Here is a 20,121-nt window from a genome sequence, read left to right as displayed (position 1 = left end):
AAAGTGATGATGGTGTACCTGTATGAAGAAATGCAAACTGTAGCTATATTTTTTGCCAATGCTGAAGACTGGATGAAGTGGCAGGCAAAATGCAAAACTGTGGACGCCACAATATGATGGAAAGAAAAAGAAGATAAGAGGTTCCTCTTCTTTATCAGACTCTTAGATTCTTATGCCTCATTGAAAGTCAGATGCTTCCCTGGGGCATCTTTCTGGAATGTTTTCATCTAAGAGGGGTTAGCCAAGGCTACACATTAGCCGCCTTACTTTTCAATCTGTGTCTTCATTCAATAATTCAGGCTCCTTCAACTTTTAATTATCACTTTCCAATGTTTGTAGATTGTTGCACTTTCAGACTTGCTATGTGGAGATGATGCAGTAATTTTGTCTGTCTTGAGATGGTGGGAGTGAGAAGAACATTGAGGGCATTGGTTTCCTATTGCTTAAAAATTATACTTAATTTTTAAAAATCCTGTAAGTCTCTGCACAATGGAATAGTAGGATGCATAAGTGGCAAATTAATGAGAACCCAATAGAGCAGATATGCACTTAGGTTACTTTATTAATTTAGTTTATGTACTTTTAATATATTTTATGTCTACTATTTAGATTTATTAATTATAGGTTTAGATATTTTATTGTATTGTTTTCTGGCCTTAAGGCCATTATAAAAGTTTTGATTTAATAATCACTATCACAATAAAAAGAAGGAAACCTTTTTTTTAAAAATCCCTGAAGGAAAGTGATTGGAGTTTATTAAAAAGCATTTCAAAAATCCATTGTTTTGTTGAGTTGGGATAATCCAATATTAGGTGTAAACAATATCATATTAAAAATTGTAAAAAGTTATTCTGCAAATGTGCATACACAATATAGCATACTATATATGTATATTGCAAAACACAATTGAAAATCTGGATGGCTTATGATAATTCTGCAGATTAGGATAGTATATTTCCATGTGCATTTTAAGGAAATATGAGAGCAAGTCTCTACTAGATTGTACTAGCAACACAATGGCTATTGAAGTTTCCAAGATGAGATGAAGGTCTGTAAGTCATGGGTACAAGTCTCTGGTTTCAGTGGAAAAGGTCTAACTTTATTTATTTACTCATTCTAATTTTGAGGCTGTCTAATTCCTTGGCAACTCTGGGTGGCTTAAAAGAAACAAAAGAAAAGAAACAATACATATACAAGACAACATGCCCAATCAGAACACAAAACTAAGCTAAACTAAAAGAGAAGCTACAACCACCCTCTCCCAAGGCTTGGGAGAATAATTTCTACAATGTTATAAAGGTAGGACCATACAAATCTCTGACCTCTCTAAATTGGGCCTCCTGAATGAACTCCTGAAGAACTGAGAATAGTGTGCTAAATGGACATAAACTTTGGATACTATAAAGTTGTTTTCTGTTTTCCCATTCTACAGTGTAAGATTTATTTCCTAATAAATCAGGTAAAACTGTATATAGAAAAGATGGTCTGACCAAAACACATATAAGTCATATAAGTGCTACACAATGGCCTGTACTACACATGTAAATTAGTCATTCTACACTTCATATCTGCTTCCCCATCCCCCTAAATACTATACTATGGATACTCATGCTTTCAAGCCTGCACATTCTTCATCAATATAATTTATATACTTATTGACAGCAGTCATAATACTTCAGTTACATTTCTGTAATTCATATAAACCACTTAAAATGGACACTGTTGCACTATTATTCAAATGAGAGTTCTGAGATAGAATTGTAAATTTAGAATAGAGGCAAGATTTCAGATGGAGGCTTCAGTTCTCCAAAGGATACCGCTACATTTGTTCATAGTCAAAGAATTAGCACATCTGTTTAAAATTATATTTTGTTCTGTACCACGTATTTGGAGCAGGCACTTCAATTTATGGAGACTTGCCTATATGTATAAAGCTTCTCTGAGTGGTAGCACTCTGTAATAGCTCTGCAGTTTTAATGTTCTAAAAATCATTTAGGATACTAAATTGTTTTCTCTTAGCATCTCAATTCTTTGTAATTTAACAGGCAAAACTGTATCTGAAACCTTGAAGTCTTGTCAGGTAACAGCAAGAAACTTCTGTTTCTTTGGGTAATGAAGAATGCTTTTAAGGCTTTCATAAAAATGATCCAGGCTTTTGAAAACTTTCTCAAGTCTGAATACAAATTATGACAAAGTTCTTTAAAAGTTTTTTCTTATACCTACTAAATTCTTTGAAATGTCAATTCTTTCACGTGATTGATTCAGGCATATTTTAAAATTCTTTTCCATGTGTTGCAATGGCACATGCAAAGTTGTTCATTTAGAAAATAGAAATTGATTGCCCAGGTAGCTTAGCTATAATAGTCATGAAAATGATTTTGGAACCATCTTGTATTTCAAACTTTAGAAGTTAGCAGGATGCTGTGGTTGCAAAAAAGGAAATGCAGTTTTAGTCTACATCAACAGCAATATAATTTTCAAATCAAGGAAAATATTCACTCTCCTTTATTTTGTGTGATTGACACACATTGTCATAAGAACTGGAAAAGATTGAGTGTAGGCCATGACAATGATTAAGGGACTAAACCCAGTCAAATCTTATTGCCTTCTTGATAGTTTGCCTGAACCAGTGGTTCAGGGAAATGCTATTGATATATTTAGACTTTAATAAGGCATTTGACAAAGTAAATCACAGCCTACTTCTTAATAAGATAGAACAATGAGGAATAAAAAGTTCCACTATCAGATGGATTCATAGTTAGCTGACAACTGCACCCAGCATGAGTCCTCAATAGAACTACATCCAAATAGAAGAGAGTATGCAGCAGGGTACCTCAAGGTTTTGCCTTGGGTTCAGTACTTTTCAACATCTTCATAAATGACCTAGATGAGGGAATAGGAGGGAAAACTCATCAAATATTCATACAAAACTATGCTGGGGGAATTGCTAACACTTTGGAAGATAGACTCAAAAATCCGAATCTTGACAGACCTGAATACTGGGCTTTATCCAACAAGATGCAGTTTAATGAAAAAAGTAAATAAATTTTTAAAGATGGTACAAACAATATATTCTATGCAAACGGCAAAAGTAATAATAAATGGAAATACAACAGGGCAATTCCAAATTTCTAAAGGTGTAAGACAAGCGTCCCCACTATCACTTTTGTTATTCCTGGAGAAGAAGAACCTTGCATTTCAATGCAGGTTTATAAGCATGACTTTCATGATTTCTATAATTATGAAAACCCCAAGATAAGACTGCCTCTCATTATCAGCAAGAAAAAAGCACTAGAGTTTCAAATACCTGAAAGTTGCACTCACAATCACCCAAAAATAACAAACCAAACATTGCTTTCCTCACAGCAATGCGTCACTAAATCATGTCAACTAAATGAAAGGTTAATTTTTAAAGCCAAAAACTGTTCTCATCTTTCTCTATCAGATGCAATCCTTGTTGCATGGATTATGCCAACTATATAGTTTTTTCCCAAGTGCTGTATGTTTATATAATCAAGACAAAACAGCCCAGGCAAGGACTTACTTAAACAAGGACAGGGAAGAGCAAGAAAGATCTGGATACATAAATGAATCCTTCAGACCAATACTACAGAGATCTGCTTTAAATGAGGACTTTCAGATTCTTACAGGATTCAACTAATTCAATTCCCTATTTCTGTGATGGGAATAATAAAATATACTCCTTTAAAATATTACATATTTAAAAACAGAAAATCCTCAATGAATTTTGTTGCAATTATTTCTAACATTCTGACACAGGGTAACTGAGACCTTCATTACAGCATTCTATATAAATTGATCGGCTAGTATTGTAGGTCATAATAAAATGATCATTTAGATGTTATGGTTCTATTTTTCGGATGTGGTTCTCAGATTAAAAAAACATATTTGCATGCACACAACAAACTCATTAAGAATGACCTTATGAATAAATATATATAAAATTCCAAAAGATCAGAAACCACTCTCACTTGCATATATGTTATCTGTATTTTTGTTGTTACAATCTTTTTTGAGGAAATGTTAATTTATGTATTTGAAGCCTGTTTTTTTTGGGGGGGGGGGAGACTAATATCAAAGCAGTTCCCCAATATTACTTCCTAGTTTTTTACATATTTTTAAAGTTATATTCTCATTAAATGGAATTTATCAACTTACCAAGAATTATGAATACTTTGTACATGGAGATATCGTTTAAAAGAATTAGTAGAGGGAATGGTGAATCTACAACTTAAAAAAAACCATTGTAATGTTTGAATATATTCATTTATACAGGAAGCAGTGAAGAAGATTTTCAAGAAATTCTTTTTTTTTTCCTTTTCCTTTTGTATCTTTTGCTATTTAAATCATGCCATTGTAACTGAAATATACTGAAATTCATCTTGGCTGTTGTTCACTTTTTAAAAGATTAGTAAAAAGATTAATGCTAGGTAAACTGCTCTTTCAAAAAGATATTATTTTTCTTCTTTTATTTAATTTATGCCATCTTTTTAACCAATAGTCCAAGGATGTACATTCCTTCTCCATTCTTGACTACTGTTAAGCAATTGGGCAGTAATTTTAACCACAGTTACTACTCCTATGATTTGGGAGTTTTGAAGTGGACTTTAAATCTTCCATGGAAAAGTATCTTTTTGCTAGACATAAAGAACAATATGTTAAAGATAATTTTGATTTTTAGATAACATAACATATTTAGTTATAGTATAATATATATTTATGTTAGATATGAAATATATTACACATTAAAAATAATGCATAAATGCTATAGAAACATAAAAATAACATAATAGAATTCTCAGAAGGAAAAAAATAATTACAAATATAAACCAAGGTTAACAAAATTACAGTATAAAATTACAAATCATAAAGCCCATACTTACAGTCTGTGCTACTGTTTTTTGGAACCACAGAGAAATTGGAAGCCATAGGGTTGCGAACAATATCTTCCCACTGAATAGTATCTGCATAGCAAAGAAATCTGTTCTGTCCAACATATACTCCTCCATTTAAGATTTCTGTATCAAAAAGAAATAGGAAGGGAAAAACATATATTGAATTCTTTCTGTGAAAGAAAAATAAAATGATTTTGTAAAACAACAGCAGAAAACACAGGAAGTTTTTAAGAAAATTTGCATTACACTAGTCTAAGTAATCATATCTTCACAGAATTAAGCCATTCCAGTGGCTTTTTCCTTTTTTTTCCAGCATTCTAATTAAGACAGCCTTACATAGTACAATTCTGTTATACAATTACTAGAAGATCAGATGCACCTCCAAGAAATGAAGCTGGAATCCTTATGGGGAAGCATATGGAGAAGTTATGAAACAAGAAGCTACACTTTGGACAATAATTTAATCTATTGAACAATTGGTGGTGTATATGGAAGAAAAGCCACATTTTAAGGACAGAATCATTTGAATGGAATGGGACAACAATGCCTCCATTGACTCCATTTCTCACGTATTTGAGAGTGTCAGTTTTATATATGGAATGCCATACTTCTTCATTATACCCAAGTTTTAAGAGCAAAAGTTAAGTATCTAAATTAAGAACTGCATTATCAGATAGCAAGCATTACTTTGAATTAAAACTTCCTTTTATAAGTTCTAGAATTGGAGGACATCTGATAAAATCAAAAAATTACTTCAAATGAAGTATAACAAAGCTAAAAACTTAAACACACAAGGCAGCTCCATTGAGCTTGGAGGAATTTATTACTAAGTGAGTATGCCTACAATTGTGCTACATATAACAAATAAGTAATGAAGCAAAAATGCACATTTCTAAGCAGAAGAACTGGAAGTAAAAACCTACCCCATAAATATGTGAAATAACTATGTTCCCTTTCCCCTAAGTGTTTCCCTGAGAGGAATTCAGTTTTTAGATGGTTTCTCAACCACTTTCAGATTATAGAGATGAATACATAAAAGCAATCTCAATTTTGCTGTGCATAAATAAAAAGAAATGGACAAACATTACAATTATGAACCAGGAATATTACTATTTTTAAATAAGCATTTTGAATGTTTATTGAAAAAGCTCTCAATTATTAATGCAATTTCACTCAAACCAGTATTGTCCACTGCTATATCCAACTAAAGTTGGCTACAATGAGACAAAATTATTATTAACAAGACACAGTTTTCTGTAGGTTAGATATAATAGAATTACATTTCACTTTGGTGGCTTTACAGTCTTTTCGAAATGAAATAGGAAGATACCTAGAGTATAATGTCTCCTTTGAACAACTCCCCAGATTCCCCCTCAGATGTCAACTCAGGGAGGATGAGCATGTCAGGAACTGAGTTGATATATGGCTTGTGAACTCTCTTATGTGTGGAGTTAAATTTGTTTGGTGGCGTTATTTTGTTTGAGCAAATTTCAATTGCGTTGTGGATTGTTGGGCCATTGCTCTATGGACTAATCATGGTCTGCTTATGGCTGGACTTAACTGGAACAGTTTTGAGTTTTGGTGAAGGAAATTGCTGGGGATTATTTATAAACTCACTAAACCATAGTTTATTCCCCAGTTCGCCTCAATGACTGCTCCCTTGACTTGGTTGCTGCAGAAAAGGATCATGTAGAGGTTGGTCAAGTGGCATGCCTTTGAGTTTCCGAAGAAGGTTTTTCCTATGGACCCTATTCTTCACTGCTCTGACCCGATGCAACAGTTCATGGTAGAGATGGATGTATCAAATGTGCAGTGGAGATAGTGTTGCTACAAGCTCCCTTGATCTTGAAGCAATTCTGTGCTTACTGCTTACTACTTGTGCATGTTCAACCCTGCCCAGCAGAACTACATAATCTGGGATAATGAGTTGCTGGCAAAAGTCAAGATGATTTTTGAGGTGTGGTGGCACCATTTAGAAGAGGCTTGGCACCAGATAAAAGTGCGGACAGATTATTGGAACCTAGAGCACCTGAAAACAGCCAGGAAGCTCAACCAGTGGCAGATCCGATGGTCTCTCTTCTTCAACCACTTCAATTTTTGAATAACCTATAGTTCAGGAGTCTGCAACCAGAGAGCCAATGCCTTGTCTCACAAATTGGAGTATATGTAAGTTGGAGATAAGATGCTGCTCTTAGTGATTCCAGAGTCGAGGTTTGTAGCAACCAAGAGCCTTCGATCTGAAAGAGCAGATCAAGGTGATGCAGCTTCAAGACTCACTTGTCCAGGCTAGAGAAGCAGAGTTAAATTCTATTCGGGCCCATGGTCATGCTTGGAGGGCTTCTTAAGGTTTCAGGAAAGGGTTTATGTGTTGGAGAGGCCCTCCCATAGCTTACTCCAGTACTTACTCCAGTATTATAACAATCCTGTGGCAGGGCATTTTTGGCCTATTCAAGACTTTGTACCTGGTGGGGCAGGTGTTCTGGTGGATGAGGATTTGCCACAACATGGAGACCTATGTAATATCATGCCTGGAGTGCCGGCAAGCCAAAAGCACACCAGGACCACTGCTGAGATTGCTGCAGATGTTACCTATGCTTGAGAGGCCATGGGGAAGTATATCCATGGACTTCGTCAACAATCTTCTGAAATCTCAGGAAACCACAATAGTATTGTTGTTGGCGGACATGCTCACCAAGATGGCCCATTTTGTGCTGTGCGTGGAGTTGTCCATGGCGTGGGAGATGGCATGGCTGTGATTCACATCTTCCGGCTTCACAGCCTACCTGAGAGTATTGTGTTGGACCGAGGTACCCATTTGGCAGGCAATCTTAGACCTTCTACAGGTGCAGGTATGTCCTGGAGTCTGTGGAGACCCAGCAGGGCAGGATGGGGTGGGGGAAGCAATTGTGGGGGCCCCAGGGGAGCATGAGGTAATGAATCGGGGGAGGCCTTGAATGGTCTGCTCTAGCACTAGGACCCACATGCTATTCCTCAACCTCATGTGCATTTAAAGACCTGCGCATTCGATTAACAAATGCATTGGGGAAAGCACAGAGTGATCACATTCATTTAACATGATTTAATCAAACAAATCCTCAGGTTACAAATGTAATTGGCATAATTAAAAAAACACATATAAATTCATTTTGTAAGGAAGTTTGTTATTCTCTTGTATGGTAAGCAGCAAGTTCCACACTTCTTTCTCAATACTAAAAGCAGGATTTAGGATAAACACATGTATCTAAATTATCATGGTCCCTAACACATCCATTGTTTTCTTGGAAATGAGTTAATACACTGTAGTTCAGCCAGTCTTCACAGTCTGTTTATTCTAGATAAATGATAGACACAGAATCTATAATTATCAAAATCCATCACCATTGCACATGGACTAAAGGATTTCTATTTATTTTAATCATTGCTGGGAACAAGATAGTCTCCTTATGTCCCACACATGCAATAAGTTAAGCCAACAAGTCCTTCAAGCCAAGCCATTTCATTTTCACTAATAATTACAGTGTTCATAGACATCTAGATTTTGAGGAACTATGAAATCTATAGATCCAATAGTAATACTTCATTTATTGTGCACTCTGTTGAGAGGCTTTATAACTTATACCAGGATTATTAAAAGAACTAAAAGAGACAGCTCATTCCCTTGTCAACTAAGCCTGAGAGTCACATGGGCAACATGTCCACTAAATGACTGAAAAATTATGAGTGTTGTTTGGCTGAGCGTCCCTGCACACCAATGGCAGAATCTACATAAGCCACATAATGAGAGTGATGGAGGGTCTCATGGAAGTCCTGCCTTAGCACCACACAAGTCCCATGTCAAGCCCACCCCGGCCACTCCCACCCAGTTACGTGAACATCCAGCCACGCCTACCCATCTGGTCATTAGGGCAGAGAACCGGTTGTTAAATTATTTAAATCCTACCATTGAAGAGCACCCTGTGATATGTACAGTATATAAAAGACATATGAGAGGACTTCTGTTTGGCATTGCGGCACAAACAGCTGGAAAATAGCAACGCTCTGCTGAGCTCCATGAAAACCAGCTAGCAACTACTGTCGGGAGATTCTATGGGGTCCTAGCTACCCTGGTGGAGTGGTGAAGAAAGGACAGGTGCTTTGTGGACCATGAGAGAAACTGCAATTTCCTCATTAGGTCTGAAGAAATCACTCCTGAACCGCAGCAGGGACAATGGCCATTTTGGTAAGTCACAAGCTGTCACAACTGGGACATTAAGATTTGTGCTGGAGTGGCGTGGGGACAGACCATTGAAACTGGGTAAGACAACTTCCAACTTTTATGCTAGAGATCTAACTCAAGTTAAAAAATTCCAAAAAATAATCTCCAAATAGAAAGAAAATGGCTATCAGACACAGAGAAAAAGATTCAAGATCCAGAGGTGAAAGAAATATTTAATGGAAGCTTTAAAATATAGAAAGCTTGGGAAAGGTTCTATAATTACTTGAAAAGCGATTATTGGAAGAAATTGCCTTTTTATTTTTAACCCCCCTCCATCTGTTTGACAATCAGCTGTTTGAGGTTGTCTAATGTTGGAATTGGGAGTGGGGGAGCCATCTACTGGAGGAAAAAAAGCATTACAACCTGGGGACCTAAGTGAAAGTGACAATTGAAAGTAAACAACATCTGGAAGGCCACCTGACCTTGATTCTATTTTGGTAGGTGACTTGGATGTTTGGAAACGTTTAGTGAGTTATTTGAAAATCTCTAACACAATTAAACTGCAAATAAATAGATCTCTATTAAAACTGCTTATTGAATGGCGGACTTGAAAGACTGGAGGAAATTCGGCAGGCCAATTTGGATTTGAATTACTTAAGCTACCTGATAGGACATGGTAGAAGAAAAAAAGAAAAGAAAAACTAAAGACTATAAAAGACATATGAATACAAATATGGGCAGTGCTTTGGACTCAGATAGATCTTTTTAAAAAATGCTATTAACAATTCATTTCCAAGGAAACTAATTATTTCCAAGCTCAAGCAAAGAGGAATGTATCCATCAATTGCTTTGATAGTATAGAATAGATGTATTGTGGGAAGCAGTTCTCAGGATACCACAGAACAAGAAGTACCGTATTTATCGGCGTATAACACGCACAGGCGTATAACACGCATTCCCTTTAAGAGGGAAATTTCAGGAAAAAAATATGCGGCGGGCGCAGCGCTGACATCACGTCACGACGCTGCGCCGCCGCTAGGCACTATTGGGAACGGGATCCCTTAAAGAGGATTCCGCTCCCTGGACATCGGCGTATAACACGCATACATCATTTGCCCCCTATTTTCAGGGGGAAAAAGTGCGTGTTATACGCCGATAAATACGGTATCTCTTGCCAGCAAATGGCCACAGGGAATTTTGGCCCAGTTACTTATTAAAACAGTTTTGAAACCATTGGTCTACCATTGAAATTTAGTCTACAAAATTTAATAGTGAAATTCCCAATCCCATTTGCCCTTCACCACTCTCTGATGCCATCAGTAATTCTTCAACATCTTCAAATTTAAAAATTGTGTTAGCTCTTTGTAGCAGACATAATGATGCCTTCTGGCACCTTGAAGCCTAACAGACTGTCTACCTACGGGTAGGTATAGTATCTGCACAGCAGATATATTATAGTGTTACATTAACAAATAGTGAGGTGTCCATGTCCTTCATCTTCTGTTGACTTCCCCACTCCACCCACCCACAGTATGAAGATATGAATCAATAAATTATCTTTTATTTCAAGAATTTCACTTTATCAAGAAAGGCAAAGATAAGTGCAAGACCCCCAAAAATCTAAGGTAGAAAAAAAAATAAAAAATGGATTATCACACATCACTGACTCAGTGGTGGGACTCAACTTTTTTTACCACTGGTTTTGTGGGCATGGCTTGGTGAGCACGCTTTGCATGTGTGCAGAGGGTTCGATACTGACCTTCTCCTGCAATCCTGCACTTTCCCTGTGTCTTCAACAGCTGATGCACTGCAATTGGTTGTGCTGTGTGAAGCAGCTGAGCTTAAAAAGCAGGAAAGAAAGGTCAGTATACAGCCGGGGCAGGTGGGAGGGCCCAGCAGCTGATCATTGGAGCGAACCGGTTCGTTCACAGATGATTGTCAGAGCTACCGATTCAGCTGAATCAGGCTGAACCGGTAGAATACCACCATTGCACTGACTGATGTTTGTTCTTATTACAGTTTTCAACTATTCCTACAGCCTAGATGTACCTTGCCGATTCAATGACTTATTACCTAGGTCTTGACTGACTACACTGTGTTTGTAACAATCTATGCCTGAATTCATCTGTGTAAATTCCAAAATAATTATTGTCATTTGTGGGGAGGACCTTGTATCAATGGCACCATGAGAAAAGGAACAAACTAGAATGTTGTTTGTTTGTTTTCATTCATACTGATGAAATTTGACATACAGGTCCCAACAGATGTATCTATCAAGATAAAGTAACCTTTAGATGAGATAACCTTTATTGTCATTTTTTTTCCTGTGGGCACACTGGTACACATTAAAAATGAAATTATGTTGCCTGCTCTCAAAAGTGTACACACGTATAGATATGCTATATACATACATATGTATATACCTATACCCCAAAATATCAATACATATAAATATTAATCACTGTCCATCTTGAATACATAGCAGAAAGAGGAAGCTTGAGATTTCACAAAGTTGATGCTTTATGGAACAAAACTGTGGCTGAATCTGGATGCTCTGCTTTGGATACCACAAAGTCTCCTCCCAGAAGGTAATAAGGTCATGAAGAGAATGTGTAATATCCCAGATCCTGGTCAAGCATTACTTATATGCCATGTCCCAGTGGTGGGCTTCATGCATGCGCAACATTAAAAATACAGCAATTTGAACTACTTACGTTCTAGGGCAGTCCCGGTAAGTAGAACAGCTGAGGCACAGAAATCAGCTGTGCCACGCAAATCAAGTGAGCCAGAAAGAAGGAAATATAGGACAGTATAGGGCATGGGTGGGTGGGCGGGGCCAGCTGACAGTCAGAACTACTGGTTCACTAGAACCGGTCCGAACAAGCAGCATCCCTTCTATAAAAAGAATCTTTTATTGTCTTGAGTTTCAAAAGTTGAACCCTATATTGAACATAAGTTTAAATATGAAATAATAATATTCTTATCTCCATTGCCTTCTAAGTAGAGAGAATATCTGCTTGTTGATTGGGATAATTAATGAACTAAACCTCAAACAGACTTGTTTTAACACAACAGGAGGGGTCAGTCAGATACAACTGAATTTTGAAAAAGGCAACATATAAAAAAATGTTGGCATACATTTAAGGGAAATTGTTTGACATTAAGCAGGATTTAATGTACAGTTTAGAGAGGTTCTGTGCACAGCACTTACAAAAATTATAACATATTAAATATTTTTAAAAGAAATTAAAAGCCCAGCACATTTGTTAGATAAGTCCTTCACAGATTAAACTTCAGGAAATCTGATGTCTATGCAGTTTTCTTACTTATTCTCAAATTCTACATTTTGAGAACCTAATTAGCTGACAGCTCGCTCCAGAATACTAATAGAATGGCTAATTTGCTGAGGCAAACCACCCATTATATTTTGCATCAAAAATATTATAATTAGACTTGAAAGGTTATTGATATACTTCCAGATAAGTAAGCACAGAATTAAAATTTGGAACTAATAGTAATGACAGCTGAGGTATCCCCAAACTGACAAACTGGAACTAGAATAAAGTAATTGTTAAAACATTAGGGAAATCATGCAGCCTTCTAGTAAAAAAAAAAAAAAAGAATACGCCTGAAAATCCTCTCATCTTCTACTGTGATTCCTATTTTTACCATTTCTTCAACACATTTTTTTCAGTAAAAAAAAATTGAATGACCACAAAAGGTATAGGGAACACAACGAAGTAGCCTACCCAACTGAAAGAATTCCCTAGACTGAGGAATAGTAAAATCATACCGTAGTGTTTCTACTGTCTTGTTGTTTCCTTAAATGAAAATTAGACAAACCTGTAGAGTATTTTAACACCTCACACACATTAATAGAAATTCTAATTTGCTAGTTTCCATTTGATGTTACATTTTCTGGCTCATGTGCATGGATGATGATTTCAATAATGTTCATGTTAAATATAATCAAATATAACTGAAAAAAGAACCCTTCCAAAAACTAAAATGAAGATTCTTCTGGAATTATGGAATCATAGTGCAGGAAGGAACATTGGAGTTTTCTAGTCCAACCCCCTATACAAGACAGAGTCCTTAGACCATCCTGGCCAAATAAATGTCCAATCTTTTCTTGAAAACTTCCAGTGATGAAGCACACACAAGTCCAGAAGGCAAGCTCTTCCATTGGACAACTGTTCTCACTGTCAGGCAATTTCTTCTTAGTTCCAGGTAGGATGTCTTTTTAATGAGTTTCCACCCATTACTTCTTGCCCTACTCTCATGTGCTTTGGAGAATAAATCAACCCCCTCTTCTCTGTGATTGCCCCTCAGGTGCTGGAGAACAGCTATTGTGCCACCAACGTTCCTTCTCTTTAATAGGCTCAAGAATAACAGATTAACAGAGTTGGAAGGTCATCTAGTCCAACTCCCAGCCCAAGCAGGAGACCCTACAACATTTCTGGCAAATGGCAGTCAAATCTCTTCTTGAAAGCCTCCAGTGATGGCGCTCCCACAACTTCTGAGGGCAAGCTGTTCCACTGGTTGATTGTTCTCACTGTCAGAAAATGTATCCTTATTTCCGAGTTAAATCTCTCCTTGTTCAATTTCCATCCATTATTCCTTGTCTGGCCTACAGACGCTTTAGAAAATAGCTTTATCCCTTCCTCTCTGTGGCAGCCCCTCAAATATTGCAACACTGCTATCATGTCTCCTCTGGTCCTTCTCTTCACTAGACAAGCAAAGCCCAGTTCCTGTAACTGTTCTTCATATGTTTTAGTCTCCAGTCCCCTAATCATCCTGGTTGCTCTTCTCTGTACATTTTCTAGAGTCTCAAACATCTTTTTTGTAGTGTGGTGACCAAAACTGGATTCAATACTCTTGGTGTGGTCTTACTAAGGCTTTATAGAATGGTATTAGTACCTCCCTTAATCTTGATTGCATCACTCTGTTAATGCAATTTAGGATTGCATTAGCTTTTTTGGCTGCTGCTGCACACTGCTGGTTCATATTTAGCTGGTTGTCCACTAAGACTCCAAGATCCCTCTCAGAGTTACTGCTATTAAGCCTGGTTTCACCCAATCTCTAATTCCCTAAACCATTCATCATACAATTTAGTCTTCAGCCGCTATATAATCTTTGTTGCTTTTCTCTGCAATCTTTCTAAAGTCTCAGCATCATTTTGTGTCATTGTGACCAGAATCAGATGCAGTATTGCAAGTGCAGTCTCACTAGTGCAATATAGAGTGGTACTATCACTTTTTTTTTTATGCTATTCCTCTATCGATGTAGCCTAAGAATTCATTGGCTTTTTTTGGCAGCTGCAGCACACTGCTGGCTCATAGTTGTAGTGGTTCCCAGGACACCTAGATTCATCTCACAGGTACTACAGCTCTCAGAACCATATCTTTCAAAGATCCTGGAGTACCAATACGATTCTAAATTGCATTATCAAAGATATAGAATCAAGATCACATGAAATATTAGCCCCACTTTATAAAGTGTTATAGTAAGACCACACTTGGAATACTGCATCCAGTTTTGGTCACCATATTGTAAAAAATTTGTTGAGACTCTGGAAAGAGTGAAGAAAAGAACAACAAGGGATTCAGCCAGTTCGTACCACTTCGGGAGAACCGGTTGTTAACTTTCTGAGCAGTTTGGTGAACTGGTAGTTGGAAAAAATCATTAGGGCAGAGAACCGGTTGTTAAATTATTTGAATTCCACCACTGGGCTGGAGGCTAAAACATGAAGAACAGTTTCAGGAATTGAATCTAGTCTAGTGAAAAGAAGGACTAGGCTGAAATGATAGCAGTGTTCCAATATCTAAGAGGCTACCAAGGAAGAGGGAGTCAAGTCTGTTCTTAAAAGCCTCCAGTGATCGAGTACTGATTGAATACCCACAACTTCTGAAGGCAAGCTGTTCCACTGGTTACTTGTTCTCACTGTCAGGAAATTTCTTCTTATTTCTAGGTTGATTTTTTCCTTGATTAGTTTCTATTCATTGTTTCTTGTTTTGCCATTTAGTGCATTGGAAAATTGGCTGATCCCCCTCTTCTTTGTAAGAGCCCCTCAAATAAGGAAAACTCCTTATTGAGTCTATAGATTGTTGATTCTGTTCTTCTAAGAAGTGAAACACGCATTACTAATACATATCCTTTTTTCCTTTGGAGAAGTTTGAGCTACTGGAATGCTTTAATGACACCTGATGTTTGCATTATTTCTTCCAGGAGAAGATTATGAAAATGATTCCTCATCTCCAGTTGTTGTGAGGGCAGTGTCAGGCTACAGAACTTTTTCCCATTCAATTAACAAGAATGAACTTTTGAAAACCAAACGTATCAAAAGGAATCCTTTATTGAGATGAGTCAATTCATGTAGGAGTTCAGAGCAGCATCTAAGGTCTCTTAGGCATACAGGGATAGATAAGGGAGTTTAGAACCCCTTCCCTTATCTCGATGTGTATTTAGAGAAACAAAAGCCAGTATGTTAATCCCCCCCGCCCCTTTTGTAAGGAACGATCTTTTTCACAGTTTCCCAGGACATACCTAATTTCCCCCACACACACCCTTTCAGAATGAACTTTTCCAGAGGTTCCCAGGACACATCTCACTGTGGAATTTTTATGGTCTTCTTATCTCCTGGCTGTGCCTCTCAGAGGTGATAGGTTCCGGCCATCAGGGTTTCCTCCCTCCATTGTATCATGTGTAGGTGATACAAATTCGATATAAGATTAAATATATCCAGGTTACATCAAGAAAGGATTTCTTATCAGTCTCCCTCCACCTTTTCTTCTTCCACTGAAGAAATGACAGATACATGGATCTGACAGGCAGTTTTTTCTTTTTTTTCCTGCAAGTGATTTGTTGCCAATTATCTGTGTTCTCTCTCATCTCTCTCTCTCTCCCTCTCATCTCTTTCTCCCTCTCTCCCATGTGTGTGTGTGTGTGTGTTCCCTCTTGAACCATTTTTCAAACAAGCAAGTGTTGTTGTTTTTTGCTGATGTTGTTCTTTCTTCTTCTTTGGGTGCTTTTCACCATATGATTTAAATCAAGAGTCATTTCAGGTTCCCAGATAAATAAAGCTCTTTCATCCCTCTGCTGTGGCTTCCTGTTGAACCTACCACTGGCTGGCCCTGCCTCTCATGCTCCCCTTCCAGTCCCTCCTTGCCTTTGAAGATAAGGGTGCTGGTGGTGAATGGAGACTTCCTACACATTCCAGAGTGGGAGCGAAGCACCCCTCTACTTGCCTCTTCTTCCAGCCCTTGTTGGTGCTACGTGCACCTCATGCCCTAAGACACTGGCCTGGCCCGGCTGGAGCCCATGCTCTGCATCATGGTGGGTTCTAGGAGGAGGAGGGAATGTTGTCTCCCACATTGTGAAGTACACTAAATTTGTGTGTTGTGCAAGGCACTGCAAGAGCACTAAGCAGGCCATGGAGGCGGTAAGAGCAGTGGAATTAGCTGCAGCCGGGCCAGGCCAATGTATCAGGGCGGAGAGAAAGTTGCGCATCTCCTCAAGTGACCAAGGTGCACGTAACACCAACAAGGGCCAGAAGAAGAGGCAAATAGAGGGGCACTTTGCTCCCGCTCTGGAATATGGAGCAAGTCTCTATCTGCTGCTACCACCCTTACCTTTTCAGGCAAGGAGGGACTGGGAAGGAAGGGTCAGGGTCAGGGTCAGTCAGTGGTGGTTTCAGCTGACAGGTAGCTGTAGCAGAGGATCCAAAGAGCCACATGCAGCTCTGGAGCTGCGAGTTGCTGACACCCGCTTTAGGCTCTCTGACATGGAGATGAGTACTGCCCCCTATAATCAACAATGACTAATGGAGTGAAATCTGCATGAGTTCCTTTACCTTTTTCCTAGGCCAGGGGTTGGCAACTTTAAATATTCAAAGAGCCACAAAGGTTCTAACTGGAAGCCCCCATTCAATTCTGGAGCTGACCAGAACTCTGGTTCCCCCACTGTAGGGTCTCCTCCTAGTATGGCATCCTTTTTCCTCTACCTGTCCTAACCAAAAGCCCTATCAATTGTGGATCCAACTGGATAACCTGTCCCTTGCCATAGAGTCTCCTCCTGGCATTCCATGCTTTCTCCCCTGTCCAAACCGGAATCTTCTCTCAAAATTGTGGCCAGTGACAGGGAGCCACAGCAAAGGGATGAAAGAGCCACATGTGGCTCCAAAGCCATGGGTTGCCAACCTCTGTCCTAGGCTCTCTAGTTTCTTTTCTAGTAAGTGAATTCTAGAAGTGAAAGTGTAATGTGATCATGAATTTCATCTATTTCTCCTTCTGATGAATGTTTAGTGAATGATGGTAAAATGAATAATAAGTAAGAAAGAAATATATCAGATCAGAAATTATACTGTATCAAAAACAGCTGTATAGTGGGAAAAAGGAATCCAAAAGAAGGATGAATACCTACACACAGAATGCCTTGATTGGTTGTAGTTTATATAAAAATAGCTATACTTCATTCTCAAACATTTAATGGTGATGCAGGCAAGTTACTCCAGCAAACCTTCACAGCTACATTTAATGCTACAGCATAATGGAAATTTTGGATAAAAAACCCAGCATGATAAATTTGCTTTCTGTTAGTCTCTATAAATGTATTCTTGCCCCAAAATTATAGTGGCTTTCAGAACAATCAAAATATTTAATTTTCTTGCTTTATTCAAACTATTTTTGTGATTAACTATTCTACAATGATGGTTAGAAAATTTCTCTCTATGATATAAAAAATGGACACATCAACTAGATTAATATTATTTAAACAGAAATAGTCCTAAAAGCTAATGTGATGTAATCTTATACAAATATTTAAAGTACATTACAATTAATTTTGTTTACTAATTCCTTTTCAACACTGATCCATCTTTTCATGAAAGTTGAAAACCAGTTTATTTAAAGGATTCATACTGCAACTATTCTCATGCCTTAGTTATGATTAATCAACTTTCTCTGAACATCACTTAGGTGCAATGAACTGATCTAACATGGAAAAATGATGAATAACTTTGAATGTGGAATCATAACTTCAACATGCACTCTTGTGATAGTTGTAATTTTATCACAAATACTTCAGATGTTTTCCTACAAATTGACAAAAAATGGATCTCTCATTTCATTTTGGCAGGTACATTCAAAACAGAAAGAACTTTTCTTTTTTCCTCATGTTTTCTATTGGCCCCCAGTCCTTACATGGAGCTTGGTTCAGAAGCCTAGACTTTCATACAGCAGTTCCACATACACAGAAGTCACCTTACTGCCTCCCCCCCCAAAAAAGAGATCTCCCAGGAATTCAAGAAAACAATTCCCACCAAAAACTCCATTGTTAATTCTCTTACTCTATTCTGCTCTAACTCTGCTCAAATTGTACTGTATAAGGACCAATTGATATCAGACATGAATCATCCACTTAGCAACTCTTAAAGCACATGCACATTTCCTTGGGATTGCATGGCTTCCACATCTGTTGCAGGATCCCAAGAAAAATTGTGTTTGACTTAAGAAGCTGCCAACAGATGCTATCATGTGCCCTTCTGTACTCCAATTCATCATTTTCTCTTCCAATTTAAAGCACTATGCAGCCCTAAAAATTAGTGAGGTATATAACCAAAAAGAAAGATGCCCACAACTGTTCACTAACATCTTATTATAGATGCATCTTTTTTCCTTATGCACTAGAACATATAACAATAACTGTGTAACATAAGGCAAATATATTCAATATTGTTGCATCAGTTAACTCCAGTTCTGATTAGGTGAACACCATATGATTGATCCATTGCCAATTTTGAAAGTACAAAGCTGATGATAATATAAAATATAATATCAAGCAAAAAGGACCAATGCCATTCATAGAGGCATTGACCTCCAAATGTCCACTTCTAGCCTAACTGTTAAAGACAATAAAATTTCATTGTTAGTGAAAATGTAAACTATTTCTAATAAAGACAGATTGGCTCATAGGACTGTCAAGACTCCTCTGAATGTAAAAATGCAGGTGTGGAAACCCCAAATTTGCAACTCCATACAAATAATCTATCTAGATTTATGGTATAGAAGTAACCTTGATTGAAATAACATGTTCTTTGCTCCTACATCTTTCTACACTATGCCTTTCCTGCCTTGCTAATATTTCTATTAGGATGAATGTTTTATTAAAAGAAAGGAAATAAATCTATCCAAATACAAGGACTTGACACTGAAAAACAATGAAGAAATATTTACTTTATAAAAGTACTTAAAAATGAGAAGTTTCTTCCAAGACCCTATTACTTATAACATCACAACAATGTACTTAATCAGACCAGTTTTCTCTTTAAGTATAAATAGAATTATTTTCACACAATAATTGTAAGAAAAATTCCTTATCTAGTATGCTTTTAAAGTAGGACCAAGGGACCTCTAAATTTTGTAAAACTAGGTACCCAGGATTTGTCCCCATTGAAGATGCTGGTAAGTATGCCAAATGATCTATCTAGCAATATCTGGATACTCTTAGTTTCCAATGCCTGGTTTAAGGAGAAGCTATACTGAACAAATATTTCAAGGTTGAACCTTTTAAGGCAATTTAAATTAAAATAAATAAACAAATGGTCAACAAGATAAAATTGACAGAAAATTGTAAGACGGTATTATATTTTGGTGGCATGTAACACCCCTTCCTTCTTTTGCTGCAATATCACTATGTGTATATATCAGTGCAATTAAGATTCACTTCATGTCCAGGAAAATGGACATTGTTTTCCAAATGATGATTCTCTATGTAAGTTAGAATGAAAGATGACAAGATTGATATTGGGGCCATGACACATAATTTTTAAGAGACATTTCCAAATGGCAAATATCTAGCAATAGCTCTGACTTTTCTTACGTCCAGCCAATAGAATATATAAATGGAATAAAAAAGTTTCACTGTAGACATCAATATGCATGAGCAGCCAATTTATTGCAGTGATATCAAACTCAATTTCATTGAGGGCCAAATCAGGGCTGTGGTTGACCT

General features: G+C 37.3%; 1 protein-coding gene across 4 annotated transcripts in view; it reads right to left on the bottom strand.

Moving 5' to 3' along the window:
• The window catches only part of ERBB4 (erb-b2 receptor tyrosine kinase 4), a 918,585-nt gene that overhangs the window by 331,135 nt on the left and 567,329 nt on the right, over nt 1-20,121 (bottom strand). For all 4 annotated transcript variants that reach the window (XM_087919620.1, XM_087919622.1, XM_087919619.1 and 1 more), the window contains exon 4: nt 4,905-5,039. In XM_087919620.1, coding sequence (XP_087775746.1) covers nt 4,905-5,039 — 135 coding nt within the window. The remainder of the gene's footprint in view (nt 1-4,904; nt 5,040-20,121) is intronic.

This window comes from Pseudonaja textilis, chromosome 1 (assembly GCF_049901715.1).
Source record: "Pseudonaja textilis isolate UNSWEBS1 chromosome 1, rPseTex1.2, whole genome shotgun sequence".
NCBI classification, from domain to species: domain Eukaryota; kingdom Metazoa; phylum Chordata; class Lepidosauria; order Squamata; family Elapidae; genus Pseudonaja; species Pseudonaja textilis.
This window is presented reverse-complemented; position numbering and strand designations above follow the sequence as displayed.